Raw genomic sequence first — 16,681 nt, 5'->3', positions numbered from 1 at the left:
ATCTGAAATGCTCTGAAGTGTTTTTGGGGTGGCGGGAGGCAGGCAGTGAAGAGAGTATAACCAATGGGCAGCCTTCCCCAAAGAGGAGCCAGGAAATCCCGGAGCTGGAAGCTTCGAAATTCAAAGAAGATGGTGTCTTGGGGAGGAGGAAGTTTCAGAGTAGTAAAGTCAGGTCTGATTGGGACAAAGAAATGCCTGCTGGATCCGATGGCCTGAGCAGATCAGCAGCGAGACGGGATGGCAGCGGGGCAAGGAGTCGCTGGCCGAGAGTGGAGAAGCCAGTGTAGATGGCACCCTTGAGGAAGGAGGGCCCGGGAGGGTGACCAAGGTCAGGGAAGGTGATGAGAGGGGACACGGGGCCGGGAAAGGCTCCAGGGGCAGTGTGGGCACTGTGGGGGAGACCTGGAGGCACAGCTGTGGGTACTCGTGGAGGCTGAGAGGTGGGGCAGAACAGGGGAGGGAAGCCTCCTGCCTCAGCCCCACGAGGGAGCGTGGGACCCTGGGAAAGGCCCAGAGAAGCCTGTGTGCAGGAGGGAGCCCGGGGTGTTGGGGTATGGGAGGGTGAGGTGGCCTCAGGGCTGTGTGGGGCAGGGAGCCCGGGGGGTCGGGTGAGGTGGTCTCAGGGCTGTGTGGGGCAGGGAGCCCAGGTGTCAGGGTGTGGGAGGGTGAGGTGCCTTCAATTTTCCATTAAGCTGCTGGCATCAGCTCCCCACACTGGGAGCGGGCTTAGGGAACCCCAAGCCTGGTGTGCAGCGTTTCATTATCAGGTGAATCAGAACTGCTGGCTCCAGAGCTTGAACTCCAGCCCCACTGGCAAATGGCCTCCCCCTGCCCGCCTGGGGACTCTGGAAGCTTAGCTGAGTCCACGCAATTCACTTATACTGGATCTTGCAAGGACAAGGAAATGTTTTATTTATTTACAACAAAAACATGTGTAACATAATTCTCTCTTCAAAACAGAGAACCCTACAAAATACACAAAGCAATCTCTATTGGTGTTGACTCAGGGACATTCACAGCCGGAAGCAGGGCTGGGACTGGGAGGGAAGCCAAGGACTAATTCCGTCTAAAACAACAAGAAACTGCCTTAAAAAGTAGCAGTTGTTCTTGTCAGTAGCTGCGCCTTCCCTCCCTTCTGTTACCAACACGGAAAACAGAAAACAGCACCTGTGAAAACACATTTCAGCCGTGTCCATCAGAGATGCGGCCGCGGGACATTCCAGCCCCTGCTCCTGGAAGGTGGCTGCCACGGCTGCGCTGGGAGCTCCCTTCCATTCCTCCAACGATGGAGAACCACAGCTCTCTCCCCTCGTTGGTAGGTGAAGAACCTGGGAATCAAACAGCCATTAAAAACATCTCAGGACTCAGCAGCTGCCACACGAAGTCACAGTCACATGTGCTGAGGGCTAGCAGCTGAGGTCAGGGAAGGGAATGGCCGGTGACCACACAGGAGCCAAGAGACAGATGCCATCACCGTGTGGCCCTCCTAGATGGGCTCTAGGAAACTTTTTTTTTTTTTTGAGACAGAGCCTTACTCTGTCACCCAGCTGGAGTGCAGTAGCACAGGCTCTGCACACTGCAACCTCTGCCTCCCGAGTTCAAGTGATTCTCCTGCCTCAGCCTCCTGAGTAGCTGGGATTACACGCACGCACCACCATGCCTGGATACTTTTTTTTGCATTTTTTAGTAGAGACAGGACTTTGCCATGTTGGCCAGGCTGGTCTCGAACTCCTGACCTCAAGTGATCTGCCTGCCTTGGCCTCTCAAAGTGCTGGGATTACAGGTGTGAGCCCCCCTTTCCCTTCTTTTTCCTCCCTACCCCAATACAACCAAAGGAGCCAGCACCTGAGAGAGGGAAGAGGAGGTGGGGTGTCAGGAACAGACCCCTTTCCATCCAGACTTCCAGAACCACAGGCAACAGGACAGAAGTAAGTAAAGACTGAGGTGGTGGCCAGGCGTGTTGGCTCACACCTGTAATCCCAGCAGTTTGGGAGGCCAAGGCGGGCGGATCGCTTGACATTAGTAGTTCGAGACCAGCCTGGCCAACATGATGAAACCCCATCTCTACTAAAAATACAAAAATTAGCCGGGCGTGGTGGCGCGTGCCTGTAATCCCAGCTACTTGGGAGGCTAAGGCAGGGAGAATTGCTTATACCCGGGAGGTAGAGGTTGCAGTGAGCCAAGATCGCACCACTGCCCTCCTGCCTGAGTGACAGAGTGAGACTCTGTCTCAAAAAAAAAAAACAACACCAAACCCAACAAAAAAACCAAACATTTCCGTAACATGATAAGAAAAAAATATGGCTCAGCCAAAGCCAACATGGTGTTTAAAGGTGGAGCGAGCAGCAGCTCCATTATGGTCATGAGGCACGCCCATCGCTACTAACTCTGTTCTGGAAGCATGCACCCCACCATCAGGCTCTGAATAAGGCATGAGAGGAGGGCCAGGCATGGTGGCTCATGCCTGTAATCCCAGCACTTTGGGAGGCCAAGCTGGGGGGATCACCTGAGGTCAGGAGTTCAAAACCAGCCTGGCCAATATGGTGAAACTTCATTTCTACCAAAAATACAAAAATTAGCCGGGCATGGTGGCAGGCACCTGTAATCCCAGCTACTTAGGAGGCTGAGGCAGGAGAATCGCTTGAACCCAGGAGGCAGATGTTGCAGTGAGCTGAGATCGCACCACTGCACTCCAGCCTGGGCGACAAGAGTGAAACTCTATCTTGCGAGGGGAAACAAAAAAGAAGAGGAGAAGACAAAATGACCATTACCTGCATATGGTATCACCTGCCTGGTGCATGCAGTGAAGCTGCTGATAGAACTCACAGAACTAACGACAGAGTTATCAAAAATAACTAAAAAACATCAGAAAGGGGTTTGGTTACAGAGAAACTAACAGGCAATTTACAGAAAGGCCACCTCAGTCTGGAAACATGTGAACAGAGACCTGGTCAGGGAACTGCTAATGCTAGTGATGAGATCCTATTTGAGATACACCAACCCTGCAAATATTAAAAAGTCTAGCAATCCAAATGATGGCAAAGCGATGGAATGGAATCTCTCAGACACTACCAAGGGCAAACTGGTACAGCCACTGGAGAGGTCAGTTTAGCATGACCTAGTTCAGGCAAAGACACACCCATCACAACCAGTGATAGGACTTTGATTGTCACAGAAAAGTCAGGCGTGAGGATAACTCCATGACCATGTTTCTGTGTGTCTATCTAATCCCTATCTACCTACCTGCCTACTAATCACTGTGAAAACTATTTCCATATCCTGACAGGATGGAATGCTATCCAGCCACTTCTTAAAAATGATGTAGTTCTCTTTGTGTTAACTTAGAAAACACTCAAAATGCAATAAAAATATATTCTAGTACAAAATGTATAATTCTTTTTGTGGACAAGTTACATATACACTCACATTCTTTTTTTTTTTTTTTTTTTTTTTGAGATAAAGTCTCGCTCCGTCGCCCAGGCTGGAGTGCAGTGGCGCGATCTCTGCTTACTGCAAGCTCTGCCTCCCGGGTTCAAGCCGCTTCCTTGCCTCAGCCTCCCGAGAAGCTGGGACCACAGGCGCCCACCACCACACCCAGCTAATTTTTTGTATTTTTAGTAGAGATGGAGTTTCACTGTGTTAGCCAGGATGGCCTTGATCTCCTGACTTCTTGATCTGCCTGCCTTGGCCTCCCAAAGTACTGGGATTACAGGCATGAGCCACTGTGCCCGGCTGGCATGTGGCATTTTTATAATTCAAAATTAAGTACTACCAAAAAATTGGGGGGTGGGTACAGGAACAGCAGAAAGATGTTCATTGTTGTCAAGCCTGGGTAATGATACATGGGTAGTGATCATGTTATTTTTTTTTTTAACCTTTGGAGACATCTGAAAATGTCCATAATGCCAAGTTTAATAATAATTAAGTGAAAAAAGAACGTTTCAATCTAGGGTGTGTCCCATGAAATGACTTTAGGAATAAACCCTAAAATCAATATTCTCCGGGCATGAATGCAGATGGGTGGAGATAAACTTCAAGCTCCCTTCAGAGGAAGGGATCCCACAAGGTTCAGGTAGTTGAATTTTCAAATCAGAGCCAATAAAAAGTAACACTTTAGCATAAACGAGAATGTGCCAACATAGGAAAGCTCAGCTCACATTTCATTTTGAAAACCCAATACACGTAGCACACAGAGGTGCAAAGTCAGAAAAAAGCTGTATCCGTGGCTCAAGGAGAAATAAGCCCGGAGATCGACAAAGACAACGGCAGTCAGGCTGAGGCAGCAAACACAGACAAAGGTCCACAGCCGACTCCAGCTGAATCCATTCCTACGAACCAGGCTGCTTCCACGGCGGGCGGGCCCCAGGCCTCGGGAAAAGGCACAGGGACCGTGAACTAGAAACCCAAGTAGCAATGCCAGTGGTGTCCACCATAATCACACAACATAATGAGCAGTCATCAAAGAAGGGTGTGAAATGTAACAGAAGACAGAGGAGTGATGTAATCGTGGAGCCATGGGCTGGAGGCTGCAGAGCCCAGGATGTTTCTGTCGGAAATCTGAGGACAAAGAGCTGAGGATCAAGGCTCAGCAGGTGCCGTTCCCACGGTGGCGGTGGGTGTCACATGCCAGCCCTGCCTCGCTGCCCCGGCCTCAAGCACTTCCCTGTACCCTGCAACGGGGAACTAGAGTAAACTCAGCCATGAACATCATCTGGTGAGAAGACCCTGGAACGCTGCATGGGTCACTCAGCCCTTCAAAAACACTGATCAAAGTTATGGCTGCCTCTTCAAAATCCCAGCAGATGAACCAAGGCTGTGCATAGTAAACGTGGAGATTGAAAGACCTTCCTGAAACCATTCAGCTGGTTCCCCTTCCCAAAATGCATTACTCAGCCAATCTTAAGAACCGAATCTGGATATCTCCAAAAATATCAACTGAGGGGAAAATTTTTTTGAGGAGTCCTCACCCCTTGGGACTCTGCTGTGACACTCTGGCCAGCCAACAAGGCGGCAGTCCTCCGGCCTGCTGGGTCCTCCACCCGCCCCTTCCACTCCTGCCAGGCAGCTTCGCAGAGCCAACCCTCACTGCAGGGACTCCCTGACCTGCTTTTCCCCACCCACCCTGCGGCCCTGGCTCTCTGGCGGCCACTCTATGCTGACTGCTGCGCTTCCCGCAGCCGCCCTCGTGCTCCTCCAGGCCAGCTCTCTGCTCCTCCCTTGGCCACATCCCTCTGCAGGGAGTGCGATTACTTCCCCACTGTCACAACTGGCCACCTAGTGCCATGAGAATGTGCATGGAGCTGAGTGGTCTGGAGCCCACCCTTTCCAGGCTGACATGGAACGAGAGCGCCTGCAGGTACCTCCCAGTTTTGGGGGTGGGCCAGGTCTCACAGTGTGGCTCTGCTGCACTTCCTCCAACAACTGCAGCTCACCATCACCAGCTGCCACCATGCTGTGATACACGGTCAAAAAAAGGGTCAAAGTGCCACCCAAACTGCCACGTTTGTTTAAAAACAAGGTTTAGGGAGGCCAAGGCAGGAGGATCACTTTAGGCTAGGGGTCTGAGACCAGCCTGGCCAACATGGTAAAACCTCGTCTCTACTAAAAATAACAAAAATAAGCCAGGCGTGGTGGTGCACGCCTGTAATCCCAGCTACTGGGGAGGCTGAGGCAGGAGAATTGCTTGAACCTGGGAGGCAGAGGTTGTAGTGAGCCGAGGTCATGCCACTGCACTCCAGCCTGGCTGATAGAGCAAGACCTTGTCTCAAAAAGAAAAGAAGAAAAAAAGAAATACTGTGATAATTACCAAAATGTAAATCAGAGAAATAAATTCAGCACATGCTGTTGGGAAAATAGCACCAATGGACTTGATGCGGGGTTGTAGCAAACCTAGCATTTGTGAACAATGTAAACAATGCAGCAACCCTCAAGTGCAGTAAACAAACAGCAGAAAGATGAGGTGAGCTGTGTCCATCAAGCCCCAGCCACCAGAAGGGAGCACGAGAAAGGAAACGTTCTGAAAGACGGCTGTTAGGATGATCTCATCTGGGACGGAAAGGATTAAGCCGAGAATGCTGAGAATGCAGAGTGCTGAGTTATCTCTGCATTGGCAAGATGTGTAGTCCCTCGCAGATGCTGATCTGTAAGAGGGTATGAGAGATGGGAAAATGCCCCCCAAGATGCCCTTGTTCCAATTCCCGGAACCCACGAATACATTCCCATACACGGCAGAAGGGATTCTGTGGTTAAATGAAGGATCTTGAGCTGGGCGATTGTCTTGGTCAGCCCAATGTAATCAGATCCTCGTAAGAGGGAGGCAGGAGGGTCAGAAAAAGAGGAGGAGACAAAATGACGGAAGCAGAGGGGAGAGAGGGGCTGAGAGAATGAGAGATTCACAGAGAGGGTGAGGGAGAGGGAGAGACAGGGAGGGAGAGAGGGAGAAGTATTGGAAGATATCATGCTGCTGTCTATTGGAGAGACAGGGAGGGAGAGAGAGAGAAATATTGGAAGATACATGCTGCTGAAGACAGAGGAAGGGGCCACTAGCCAAGAAACGCAGGCAGCCTCTCTAGGCCATTTCTTGGAGAAGCAAAAGGAAGTTAGTGAAGATTTGCTCACATTCATGGCCATGATATTCAGCTCACCAAAAAAATGAAGCTCTATGACCTCAGGATGCCAAATATCCTGGAGATGCCCCTCTGTCTGCCTCTTGCTGCCTTTTCTGTTTGGACTGATGCTGACAATGACTGGTGTGGGTGCACTCACAGTGACAGGGCAGACCACATCCTTCTCACCTTGTGAATGTCTGAGTGACCTCTGAGCTAGAGAGAACTTTTGCTCATAGCTCTTCACTTTTATCTATTAGATTTGAAAACTCTTCTCTGGGTTCTTGAACCTCTGAGGCTCATCCCAATTCATCTCAGCTTCACCCTGAGTTGGTGGCTGCTCGGGAGTGTAGGGGAGCATCAAAAGTATGACAGTCAATAACAGCTACGACTGGAGGTCCTGAGAGCAGGATCAGCACCCGCAGAACAGGGGTCAGCCAGCAAAGCTGGTGGGGACTCCTGCTCTCCCTAGAAGGTACAAGGCACTGGCTTGATGTCAATTCCTTATTGCTTAGGCTCACTTCTTTCACTCACTGCCTGTACACTTAATTCTCCAGGTTGGTGTTTGGGATTATGTGTGCTTGGAGGTAGGGCTTATGCATCTAATGAACCCAAGAAATTAAAAACAGAATAAGCCGATATCTGACGGTCTTCATGAAGCATAAACAACTCCACAGTGACCTTAAAGATGTGACTGCTCCACGGCTGGGCATGGTGGCTCATGCCTATAATCCCAGCACTGTGGGAGGCCGAGGCAGGAGGATCGCTTGAGGCCAGGAGATCGAGATCAGCCTAGGAAACATAATGAGACCCCATCTTACAAAATAAAAAAAATCAGCAGGGCATGCTGGCACACACTTGTCCCAGCTACTCGAGAAGCTGAGGCAGGAGGACTGCCTGAGCCCAGGAGGCTGCAGTGAGCTATAATTGCACCACTGCACTCTAGCCTGAGTAACATAGGAGACCTTGTTTCTCTCTTAAAATAAAAAAGTGATTCAGCTTCACCCTGCAGACAATGAAACCAAGGCCCAGAGAGGTGAAATGACTTGGCTAATGTCATAGCAAGAGATAAAACTGAGGATCCAAATGTTCTGTCTTTCAGCCCCATCATGAATCATAAAGGGCACTTCCATGATTGTGGATGATCAGCAAAAGGAACCCAGTTATCTCCAGGAATTGAACTTAGTAGCTGTCATTCGTACCTCATCCGCAAAGAACACAGAATCCACAACAGTAAATCTTAGCAGGAAGCAGGGTTGAGGCCTATTATGGCTGCCAAGAGAGGATGTGGAGAGGGAATGAAGGGCCAAAGCAACCCTTCCAGAGGAAATGCCTTCCCAGGAAGGGGTATGATGAAAAGGCAGTCACCGAAGTCGAGGTATTTATAGCCACACAACAAAGGGATGACTTCAGGGACGCCTCCAGAGCTGGGAGAAAAGGCATTTCACAGATACGCAGAAGATCAAGAGCTCAGGTCACACAGTTTGCCTGGAACACGGCATGGCCTTCATCTGACAAGAGAACGCCTTCCTGGCCCAGATGCCCGGCAGAAGATGCAATGCCATTTAGAGGAGGAAAAAAAAAAAAGTAGAGGCATACGGAAGGAAAGTCATAAAATTAATTACAAAAATCGCCAGGTGCGGTGGCTCACGCCTGTAATCCCAGCACTTTGGGAGGCTGAGGCGGATGAATCACCTGAGGTTAGGAGTTCAAGACCAGCCTGGCCAAAATGGTGAAACCCCGTCTCTACCAAAACTACAAAAATCAGCTGGGCGTGGTGGCGCATGCCTGTGGCAAAGGTTGCAGTGAGCTGAGATCGCGCCACTGTACTCCAGCTTGAGTGACAGAGCGAGACTCTGTCTAAAAAAAAAAAGGGGAAAAAAAGAAAAATTACAAAAATATATTTAAACAGGTTTTTTTTTTTTTTTTTTTGAGATGGAATCTCGCTCTGGTGCCCAGGCTGGAGTGCAGTGGCGCAATCTTGGCTCACTGCAAGCTCCGCCTCCCGGGTTCCCGCCATTCTTCTGCCTCAGCCTCCTGAGTAGCTGGGACTACAGGCGCCCACCACCACGCCCAGCTAATTTTTTGTATTTTTAGTAGAGACAGGGTTTCACCGTGTTAGCCAGGATGGTCTCGATCTCCTGACCTCGTGATCCGCCCACCTTGGCCTCCCAAAGTGCTGGGATTACAGGCATGAGCCACTGCGCCCGACCTCTTAAACAAGTCTTTATTCAGGACTCAGAAGTGTCTCACTGGATGCACGAAGTAACTTTGAGAGACTCAATACTAGATGGTTCTTAATCTCTTTGGGAAGAAGGGGATCAAATAGATTCCCTGCCTAGATCCAGTCACATACCGAGAGAGATGATGATCTGCTCCCAGGGTTTCCTGGCAACTGAGCAGGACAGCCGGGTCACAGGAAGGCTATTTTGGAACCAGGGAACCCCTGGCCCCAGAGGCCTCCTGTGGCCTTGGCGTTGGCACTGGGCTGAGGGCCCGCTGCTCCGGGGCTCACCTCGGGCCAGCTCTGAGCCAGGACCAAACCCCAGAATCTCAGCCGACCAGAGTGTACTCTCCACAACCTCACCTTTACTTCCACTGGGGCCTCCTGGGAGCTGCTCTGACTTTCCAGAAAATATTGTTTTTGGTCTGTTCAGATCCTCTTTCCCCAAGGCTGGCCAAGTAGCAGGGCTCAATCCTCTATAGCCCAAAGGCTTCAGCTTCTCTTCAATGGAAAAAGCAAAGGAGGGGGGAATTTCCTCAACATCTGAGAGAAGGATAAAAGTGCATGGCCGCTCCGGGGTCACGCGCCACCTGAATACAGCAGCTGAATATGTTTAAGGCTTCAAGCATCATCTGGGGCTTAACATTTCAAATCCAATGAAAACGCTCAGTTGTTTATACACACAGAGGCCTCCTCAGGGAAAGGGTCCTGATTCACTAAGCTTTACTCCTTCCCCAATCTGAGGCAGAAATGATCATTTCTTCCTCACAAGAATGTCGGGAAAGTTAAGTGGGTTTACAGACATGATAAAGCACTACAGACAGGGGATGACACTTCCACTCTGGGCCCACATGACGATGGACTGGACTCTTTATTCATGGCTACATGGGATTCTAGTAATACGCCAGTACCTCTTAAGCTGCACATCGTTTTGCTGTGGCTGGAGAGCAGGGGGTGGACTGTGACATAGTCAGAAATATATATTTGGTCTCTATCCATTTCCTGGCACACAGTTCCTAAAACCCCCAGAATCTCTGAAATGATGGGTGTTTCTTTGTATGCTAATGACATGACTGGTGGCTGGGGATTCTTGGACAGCCTCAGAATGGGGGCTGGTTGCCAGGGAACCAACCATGGGACAAGGGAAGGGCTGAAGCAACCTTCAATTGGCAATCACCAATGGCCAACCATTCAACCAATTGTGCCAGGAAGAACAGGGTTTGGAGAGCTTCTGGGATGCTGAACACGTGTGGGTGCTGGCGCATCCCTTCCCTCACACCATGCCCTGTGAGCCACCCCATCTGGCTCTTCATCAGTATCCTTTTTTTTTTTGAGACAGAGTCTTGCTCTGTTGCCAGGCTGGAGTGCAGTGGAGCGATCTGACCTCACTGCAACTTCCGCCTCCCAGGTTCAAGAGATTCTCCTGCCTCAGCCTCCCAAGTAGCTGGGACTACAGACATGCACCACCACACCTGGCTAATTGTTTGTGTGTATGTGTTTTAGTAGAGACAGGGTTTCACTATGTTGGCTAGGACAGTCTCGATCTCCTGACCTCGTGATCTGCCCACCTCGGCCTCCCAAAGTGCTGGGATTACAGGCGTGAGCCACCGTGCCTGGCGTTTTTATTTATTTTTTGAGATGGAGTTTCGCTCTTGTTGCCTAGAGGCTGGAGTGCAGTGGTGTGATCTCAGCTCACTACAACCTCCACCTCCTGGGTTCAAGTGATTCTCCTGACTCAGCCTCCCAAGTAGCTGGGATTACAGGCACCCACCACCACGTCCGGCTAATTTTGTATTTTTAGTAGAGACGGTTTCACCATGTTGACCAGGCTGGTCTCAAACTCCTGACATCAGGTGATCCACCCACCTCGGCCTGGCATGAAGGTTTTTTAAAATGAGATTTTTCTTAATGGCTGCTCACGGAAAGTGGGGAGAGAGACAAAAATCTGTTTTTTGCCGGGCGCAGTGGCTCAGCCTGTAATCCCAGCACTTTGGGAGGCTGAGGCAGGCAGATCACGAGGCCAGGAGATCGAGACCATCCTGGCTAACACAGTGAAACCCCGTCTCTACTAAAAATACAAAAAATTAGCAGGGCGTGGTGGTGGGCACCTGTAGTCCCAGCTACTCGGGAGGCTGAGGCAGGAGAACGGCGTGAACCCGGGAGGCGGAGCTTGCAGTGAGCTGAGATTGCGCCACTGCACTCCAGCCTGGGCGACAGAGCGAGACTCCATCTCAAAAAAAAAAAAAAAAAAAAAAAAATCTGTTTTTTAAACAAGGAAGTTTTCAGGATCTAAACTACACTTAACTTTCAAAGCATTCTTACCATTTTGTATTTCACTTTGGCATCAAAGAAATGATTATGGCGGAAAAGGTAGTTGCCAAACTCCCGTTCCGTAACTGCCACTTTCAGGACCTTCTGAAGTGGAAATTGGTCTTGCTGCTCCTGAGGACCAGAGACAGGAATACTCAGCAAGGAAACCAAAAGCTGTAACGCCACAATGGAAGTGTTAGTACACATGAGCCCAGGAGCTCGAGACCACCCTGGGCAACACAGTGAGAACATGTCTCCATTAAAAAAAAAAAAAAAGTAATTGAAGGAAAGGAAGCGTTACTACAGCTGTGAGCTCTTCTTTTTCAGATCATGCACTTCTGTTTACAGCCTTCTGTGTTGGAGTCACCTCTGAATCTGACAGACGCCACACCGGTGTTATAACCAGTCCCATTTTACACACTAGAGCTAGAAGGAAGTCTGCTTCTTCAGTCTTCCCCCGATGTTCTCTGAGGAAGCAGTGTCCCATGGAATCAAAAACTGACGGAACTTGCCAAGCACAGAAGTCAGTGCTCAAAACCACTATTTGGCCACCAAGCACTGAACAGGTCTTGGTTCGCTCAGGGCCCTGGCGGTCTTTATGGTCGTGATTCTCTGCCCTGGCCATCTTCAGAGTCACCCATAGAGCCTCTTGGGTCCCGGCCCCACCCCCCAGATCCTAAATGAGTTCACCACAGGTGGGACCAGGCATCTGCAAGAAACTCGAATCTCGCAAGGATGGAAAAGGGTGAGCTCCCTCACTTGGAGTGCTGACAGTTTAGCTGGGGAGACTCCATGTGAAGATATAAACCCTGGCATGGACCTCTAAGGCCACAGATGGAGTCAGTGTGAGACAGTATGATAAAGAAAGTGCCTGTGACTGCTGACAGGGTCAGAAGCCCTGCATCTACAGGACAGGGTTAAGTGAAAGGCTACAAAGAGGAGGCAAGACTTAAGTGGTGAGGACAGTGGCCATACATCCCAGTTTGCCTGGGACTGTCTCAGTTTAAACCCGATGTCATGGGTAACCCCTCCAGTGAACAGCCCCTTTTACTCTCACCTGTGCTGGGCTGGACAATCAATTATTCAGTCACCCTAGTTATGAGCTACCAATGCCTGCCTTGCTGGAAACCAAACAATGATGAAAAGCAAGTGTTCACTGTCTCACAGGAAGAACTAGGCAAAGGGTGACTGGAAAATCAGTTCAAACCACTAATCCTTAAACTCACAGGCTTACCTTGCCCAGCACATTTATCTACACATGAGAGCCGTTACTAAGAAACACAGACTAGGAAGCAGAGGAACTCCGCCACCGCCGCACAGGAGCCGCGGGGGACCCTGGAGCGGACAGTCAGCCTCAAGGCAGGCTATCTAGAAGAATTACCAAAACACCAACCCATTCGTCTCCCTATAAAGTGCTGACATCTGTGCTCTGGAACTTACAGCTGAGAGAGCACAAAACTTGTCCGACTCAGCAGAGTTTAGGAAGTCAAGCAGCTCAATCTCGAACAGGACAGTGGTGTTTCGGGGGATCAAGGGAGGGCAGCCTAGCGTTCCATAGGCATAGTTCGGTTTGAACAGAAACCTGGCCAGCTCTCCTCTCCGCATGCTCAGAAGGCCCAGCTCCATGCCCCACAGTGTAATATCTGTAAGAAGGGACAAAGAAGGTGGGTGAAGCTTGCTCAGTATCCTGCTTAATGCTATCAGTTTCTTCCCCTTCTAAGTCAGGGGCCTCCATGTCTCCCTCACACAGTTCCCTCTTCCTGCAATGTCTTCCTGCTGAGCCTGTGCCCAGCTTCTAGTGATAGAAATTTTATTCAAACTTCTGGGCTCAGTTCAAATGCCCCCTCTTCCAGGAAGCCTTCCCTGAACCTCCCAACTAGAATTAATCATGCCTTCATTAAACACACCCACAACACTGCTTTCACCTCCCAGGCACTCATCCGATTCTACCAAGTGAGCTGAATGCAGGTCAGTCTCCTCCACTACATTGTGAGGTCCTTAAGGGTGGAGATGTTCTAATCTTCTGAGTACATCCTCTTTTTTCACCATGTATTGTGGGAAGTAAGCATTCGATCGATTTTTACTTAATAAATGAACAAAGAAACATTCCCAGTGGTTAGTTAAGTCAGAGTGCAAAGATTATACCTTGCCCGTTAAGCCATCTCCCAAATGCCTAGGTCTCAAGGGGAGAGAATATGGCTGTTTTACCAAAACCCAGCCTCAGCAAAGCCAATTCAAAGAACCTGCGCTCTGAGCAGTCTTCCCAGCCTGAGGCATGGTGCCTCATCTCGCCCCTAAACAATCCCTTCTTCTCCAGCTCCTACTCTGAATTTACCCTCTCCAAGTTTCATTAGCCGAGGAGTTTTCCTGAAGTAATTAAAATCGAAGGGTCTGTCCAAGTGTTCCAGGTATCCAGAGTATTCACTAGGATAGAAGAAAGAATGTAAGGAAAATGGACCCAAAACACCCACGCCTCTATAATATGGAGTCTCTCATTATCACACAGAAACAATGGGATCAGATGAGCTTAAGCTGCCCGACACCACGAGGGACAGGAATAAATCTCTGCATTTTGGGAGCCTGCCCTTCGGCTCAGAGGTTCAAGAGCTTCGTGGAAGCATCAGGCAAAGGGGACATAGGGATCCTTAGCTTTCCTCTTTAAAAAACTAATTCAGGCCAGAAGCAGCGGCTCACGCTTGTAATCCCAGCTACTGGGGAGGCTGAGGTGGGAGGGTCACTTGGGACCAGGAGTCTGAGACCAGCCTGGGCAACATAGAGAGTGCCCCATCTCTACAAAAACATTAAAAATTAGCCGGGCATGGTGGATCGCGCCTGTAAATCTCTTGTTTGGGAGGCTGAGGCTGGAGAATCACTTGAGCCCAGGAGGCAGAGGCTGCAGTAAGCTATGATCGCACCACTGCACTCTAGCCTGGGCAACTGAGCGAGACCCCGTTTCAAAAACAAAAATCCACTTCAAACAAAGCATTTCCAACCCCATTAAATGCTTTTTGAAAATGTGGCCTCTCTCTCCCCAGCAGAGAGTGCGATGACATGGATCCTGCGGACAAACCGCCCCAGGGCGTACCTAGCACCGAAGCATCAGGCGCCACTAGGTCTCCACCTCCTTCTCGGATGACGTCCTTCAGCACGCCCCGGTCCCCCGAGATGTCCAGCATCCTCTGACTTAACCGCTCGTACAGGGACTGGGGGAGAATGAAAGCCAGGCCTCAGAGCCGCAGACCCACCCGGCCACCCCTTTAGCGTCGACGCCCCGAAGCGTCCGGGCCCTCACCTGGCCGGAGGCGTCGTCCCCTTCCAGGACTCCCTGGTTTAAGGCGCTTCCCCCCATGTCCTAGCTGCCCTCCCTGTGGTGTGAGCCTTCGGCCTGGTGCGCCCCGCTGCCCTCCCTGGCTGTGACTCTGGTGGGGTTCCGAAGGCCCCTTTATGCCCGGCAGACCCCTACCGACGGCGGCATTCCATTCTGGGGCCACGAGGAGGCACTCATCGTTTCCTTCCAACCGCCGCCAACGGCCCTGGCCCTCGCGAGCTCTGGAACTACAGAAGTCGCACAGTGAGGCGCGAGGTGCGGCCCGTAATGGGAGCGCACGAAACATGATGTGACACGTAACGGAACCACGCAGCGCACGTTGGGCACTTGCAGGGGCGTGAGGTGGCGGCACGTAATGGGAGCGCGCCGAGCATGATGGGGCATGTACGGGAGCGCGAGGCGGGGCATGTAACCAGAGCGTGCGGCACATGATGGGGCACGTAATTGGAGCGCGCGGGGCACGATGGGGCACTTGCGGGGGCGCGAGGCTGGGTACGTAACGGGAGCGCGCGGGGAAAGATGGGGCACCTAACGAGCACGCAGAGCATGATGGGGCACGGGTGCGAGGTGGGGCACACAGTGGGAGCGCGTGGGGCATGATGGGACACATGGCGAGGCCGTCAGGGCACAGGGGAGCACTTTTGGAACACGTGAGTGACAGGGCTGCCGCCCTTGAAGGAGCCCTCAGAGTGGCTGCGTGGTGGGGCACGTGGGGCAGGTTCAGGAAGAAGGATGCAGTATGTGATTGCAGGGCAACCTGGTGAGGACACGAGAGCCACTTGCCACCAGCAGGGTTCAGGGATCCCGGCTGTGGGTTACTTCCACCTTCTTTCACTTTCCCTCTTCCATTGTGTTCTAGAGAAATTTAGGCCCAGACAAGACACTGATTGATTGATTGATTGATTGACAGAGGCTCGCTCTGAGCCCAGGCTGGAGTTCAGTGACGATCTCAGCTCACTGCAGCCGCCACCTCCTGGGCTCAAGAGATCCTCCTGCCTCGGCCTCCCGAGTAGCTGGGATTACAGACGTGCACCACCAGGCCCAGCTAATTTATTTTTTAGTTTTTAATTTGCTGGTAAGATGGTTTGTAGCTTTGTTGCCTAGGCTGGTCTTGAACTCCTGGCTTCAAGCGATCTTCCAGTCTTGACCTCCCAAAGTGCTGGGATTATAGGTGTAGGCTACAGCCAACTTTCAATACTGCCCCCATTGGGGGTTAAGTTTCCAACACATGAAATTAGGAGGATACATTCAAACCACAATTGTATATTATGACCATAATAGTCATTAACTGTATAACAGGCCAGGCGCGGTGGCTCACACCTGTAGTCCCAGCACTTTGGGAGGCCAAAGTGGGTGGATCACTCCAGGTCAGGAGTTTGAGACCAGCCTGGCCCACATGATGAAACCCCATCTCTACTAAAAATACAAAAAATTAGCCGGCGTGGTGGCAGGCGCCTGTAACCCCAGCTACTTGGGAGGCTGAGGCAGGAAAATCACTTGAACCTGGGAGGTGGAGGTTGCAGTGAGCCGGATTGCGCCACTGCACTCCAGCCTGGGCAACAAGAGCAAAACTCTGTCTCAAAAAACAAACAAACAAACAAACAAACAAAACCTGTATAACAGAGTGTCATTGAATTTCTATACGTTGAAAGACTTCACATTAAATAAAAAACAACTCACAATTCAATATTTTTGAGTGAAAGAAACCAGACACAAAAGGGTACATTCTATATGATGCTGTTTATGTGAAATTCAAAAACAGGCCACATGACAACATGGTAATAAGGACAGTGGCTCTCCTTGTTAGGAGTTATGACTGGGAGGAGGCAGGAGGGAGCTTTCTGGAAACACTTTACATCTTGTTCTTGAGAGTGGGTGTATATACATCAAGTGTTTATCAAGCTGTGTGGTTAAGATTAGCACACTTGTATATGTTATACCTCGATTTTAAAAATCTAAGTAAATAAAGATACTTTCGAATATCTTAAAAAAAAAAAAAAAAAAGAGGCCAGGCTTGGTGGCTCACACCTGTAATTCCAGCACTTTGGGAGGCTGAGGCAGGAGGATTGCTTGAGGCCAGGAGTTCAAAACCAGCCCAGGCAACAAAGCGAGACCCCTGTCTCTACTAAAATAAATAAAACAATAAAAAAAAAAAAATAGAGAGATTGAACCATCATCTGCCAGTTTGTATTAGAAAAAGAGAGAGAGGCGGAA

The 16,681-nt window shown here is 50.4% G+C and overlaps 1 protein-coding gene across 2 annotated transcripts; it reads right to left on the bottom strand.

The window, feature by feature from the left end:
- Nucleotides 1-886: 886 nt before the first annotated feature.
- Nucleotides 887-14,773, bottom strand: LOC100440220 (inactive peptidyl-prolyl cis-trans isomerase FKBP6-like). Of its 2 annotated transcripts, XR_008527406.1 has the most exons (8): nt 14,432-14,609; nt 14,225-14,342; nt 13,475-13,563; nt 13,090-13,222; nt 12,580-12,782; nt 11,152-11,271; nt 9,193-9,330; nt 887-1,328 (listed from the first exon to the last, which is right to left on the bottom strand). XR_008527406.1 is itself a non-coding variant. In XM_054560373.2 (6 exons), the coding sequence occupies exons 1-6, from the start codon at nt 14,642-14,644 to the stop codon at nt 1,014-1,016; spliced, it is 891 nt and encodes a 296-aa protein (XP_054416348.1). In that variant the 5' UTR covers nt 14,645-14,773; the 3' UTR covers nt 887-1,013. The 2 variants fall into 2 exon arrangements, 1 of the variants encoding a protein (XP_054416348.1); XM_054560373.2 differs by lacking the exons at nt 9,193-9,330; nt 13,090-13,222 and having other exon boundaries at nt 14,221-14,342; nt 14,603-14,773.
- Nucleotides 14,774-16,681: the final 1,908 nt, after the last annotated feature.

This window comes from Pongo abelii, chromosome 6 (assembly GCF_028885655.2).
Source record: "Pongo abelii isolate AG06213 chromosome 6, NHGRI_mPonAbe1-v2.0_pri, whole genome shotgun sequence".
Classification (NCBI taxonomy): Eukaryota; Metazoa; Chordata; class Mammalia; order Primates; family Hominidae; genus Pongo; species Pongo abelii.
This window is presented reverse-complemented; position numbering and strand designations above follow the sequence as displayed.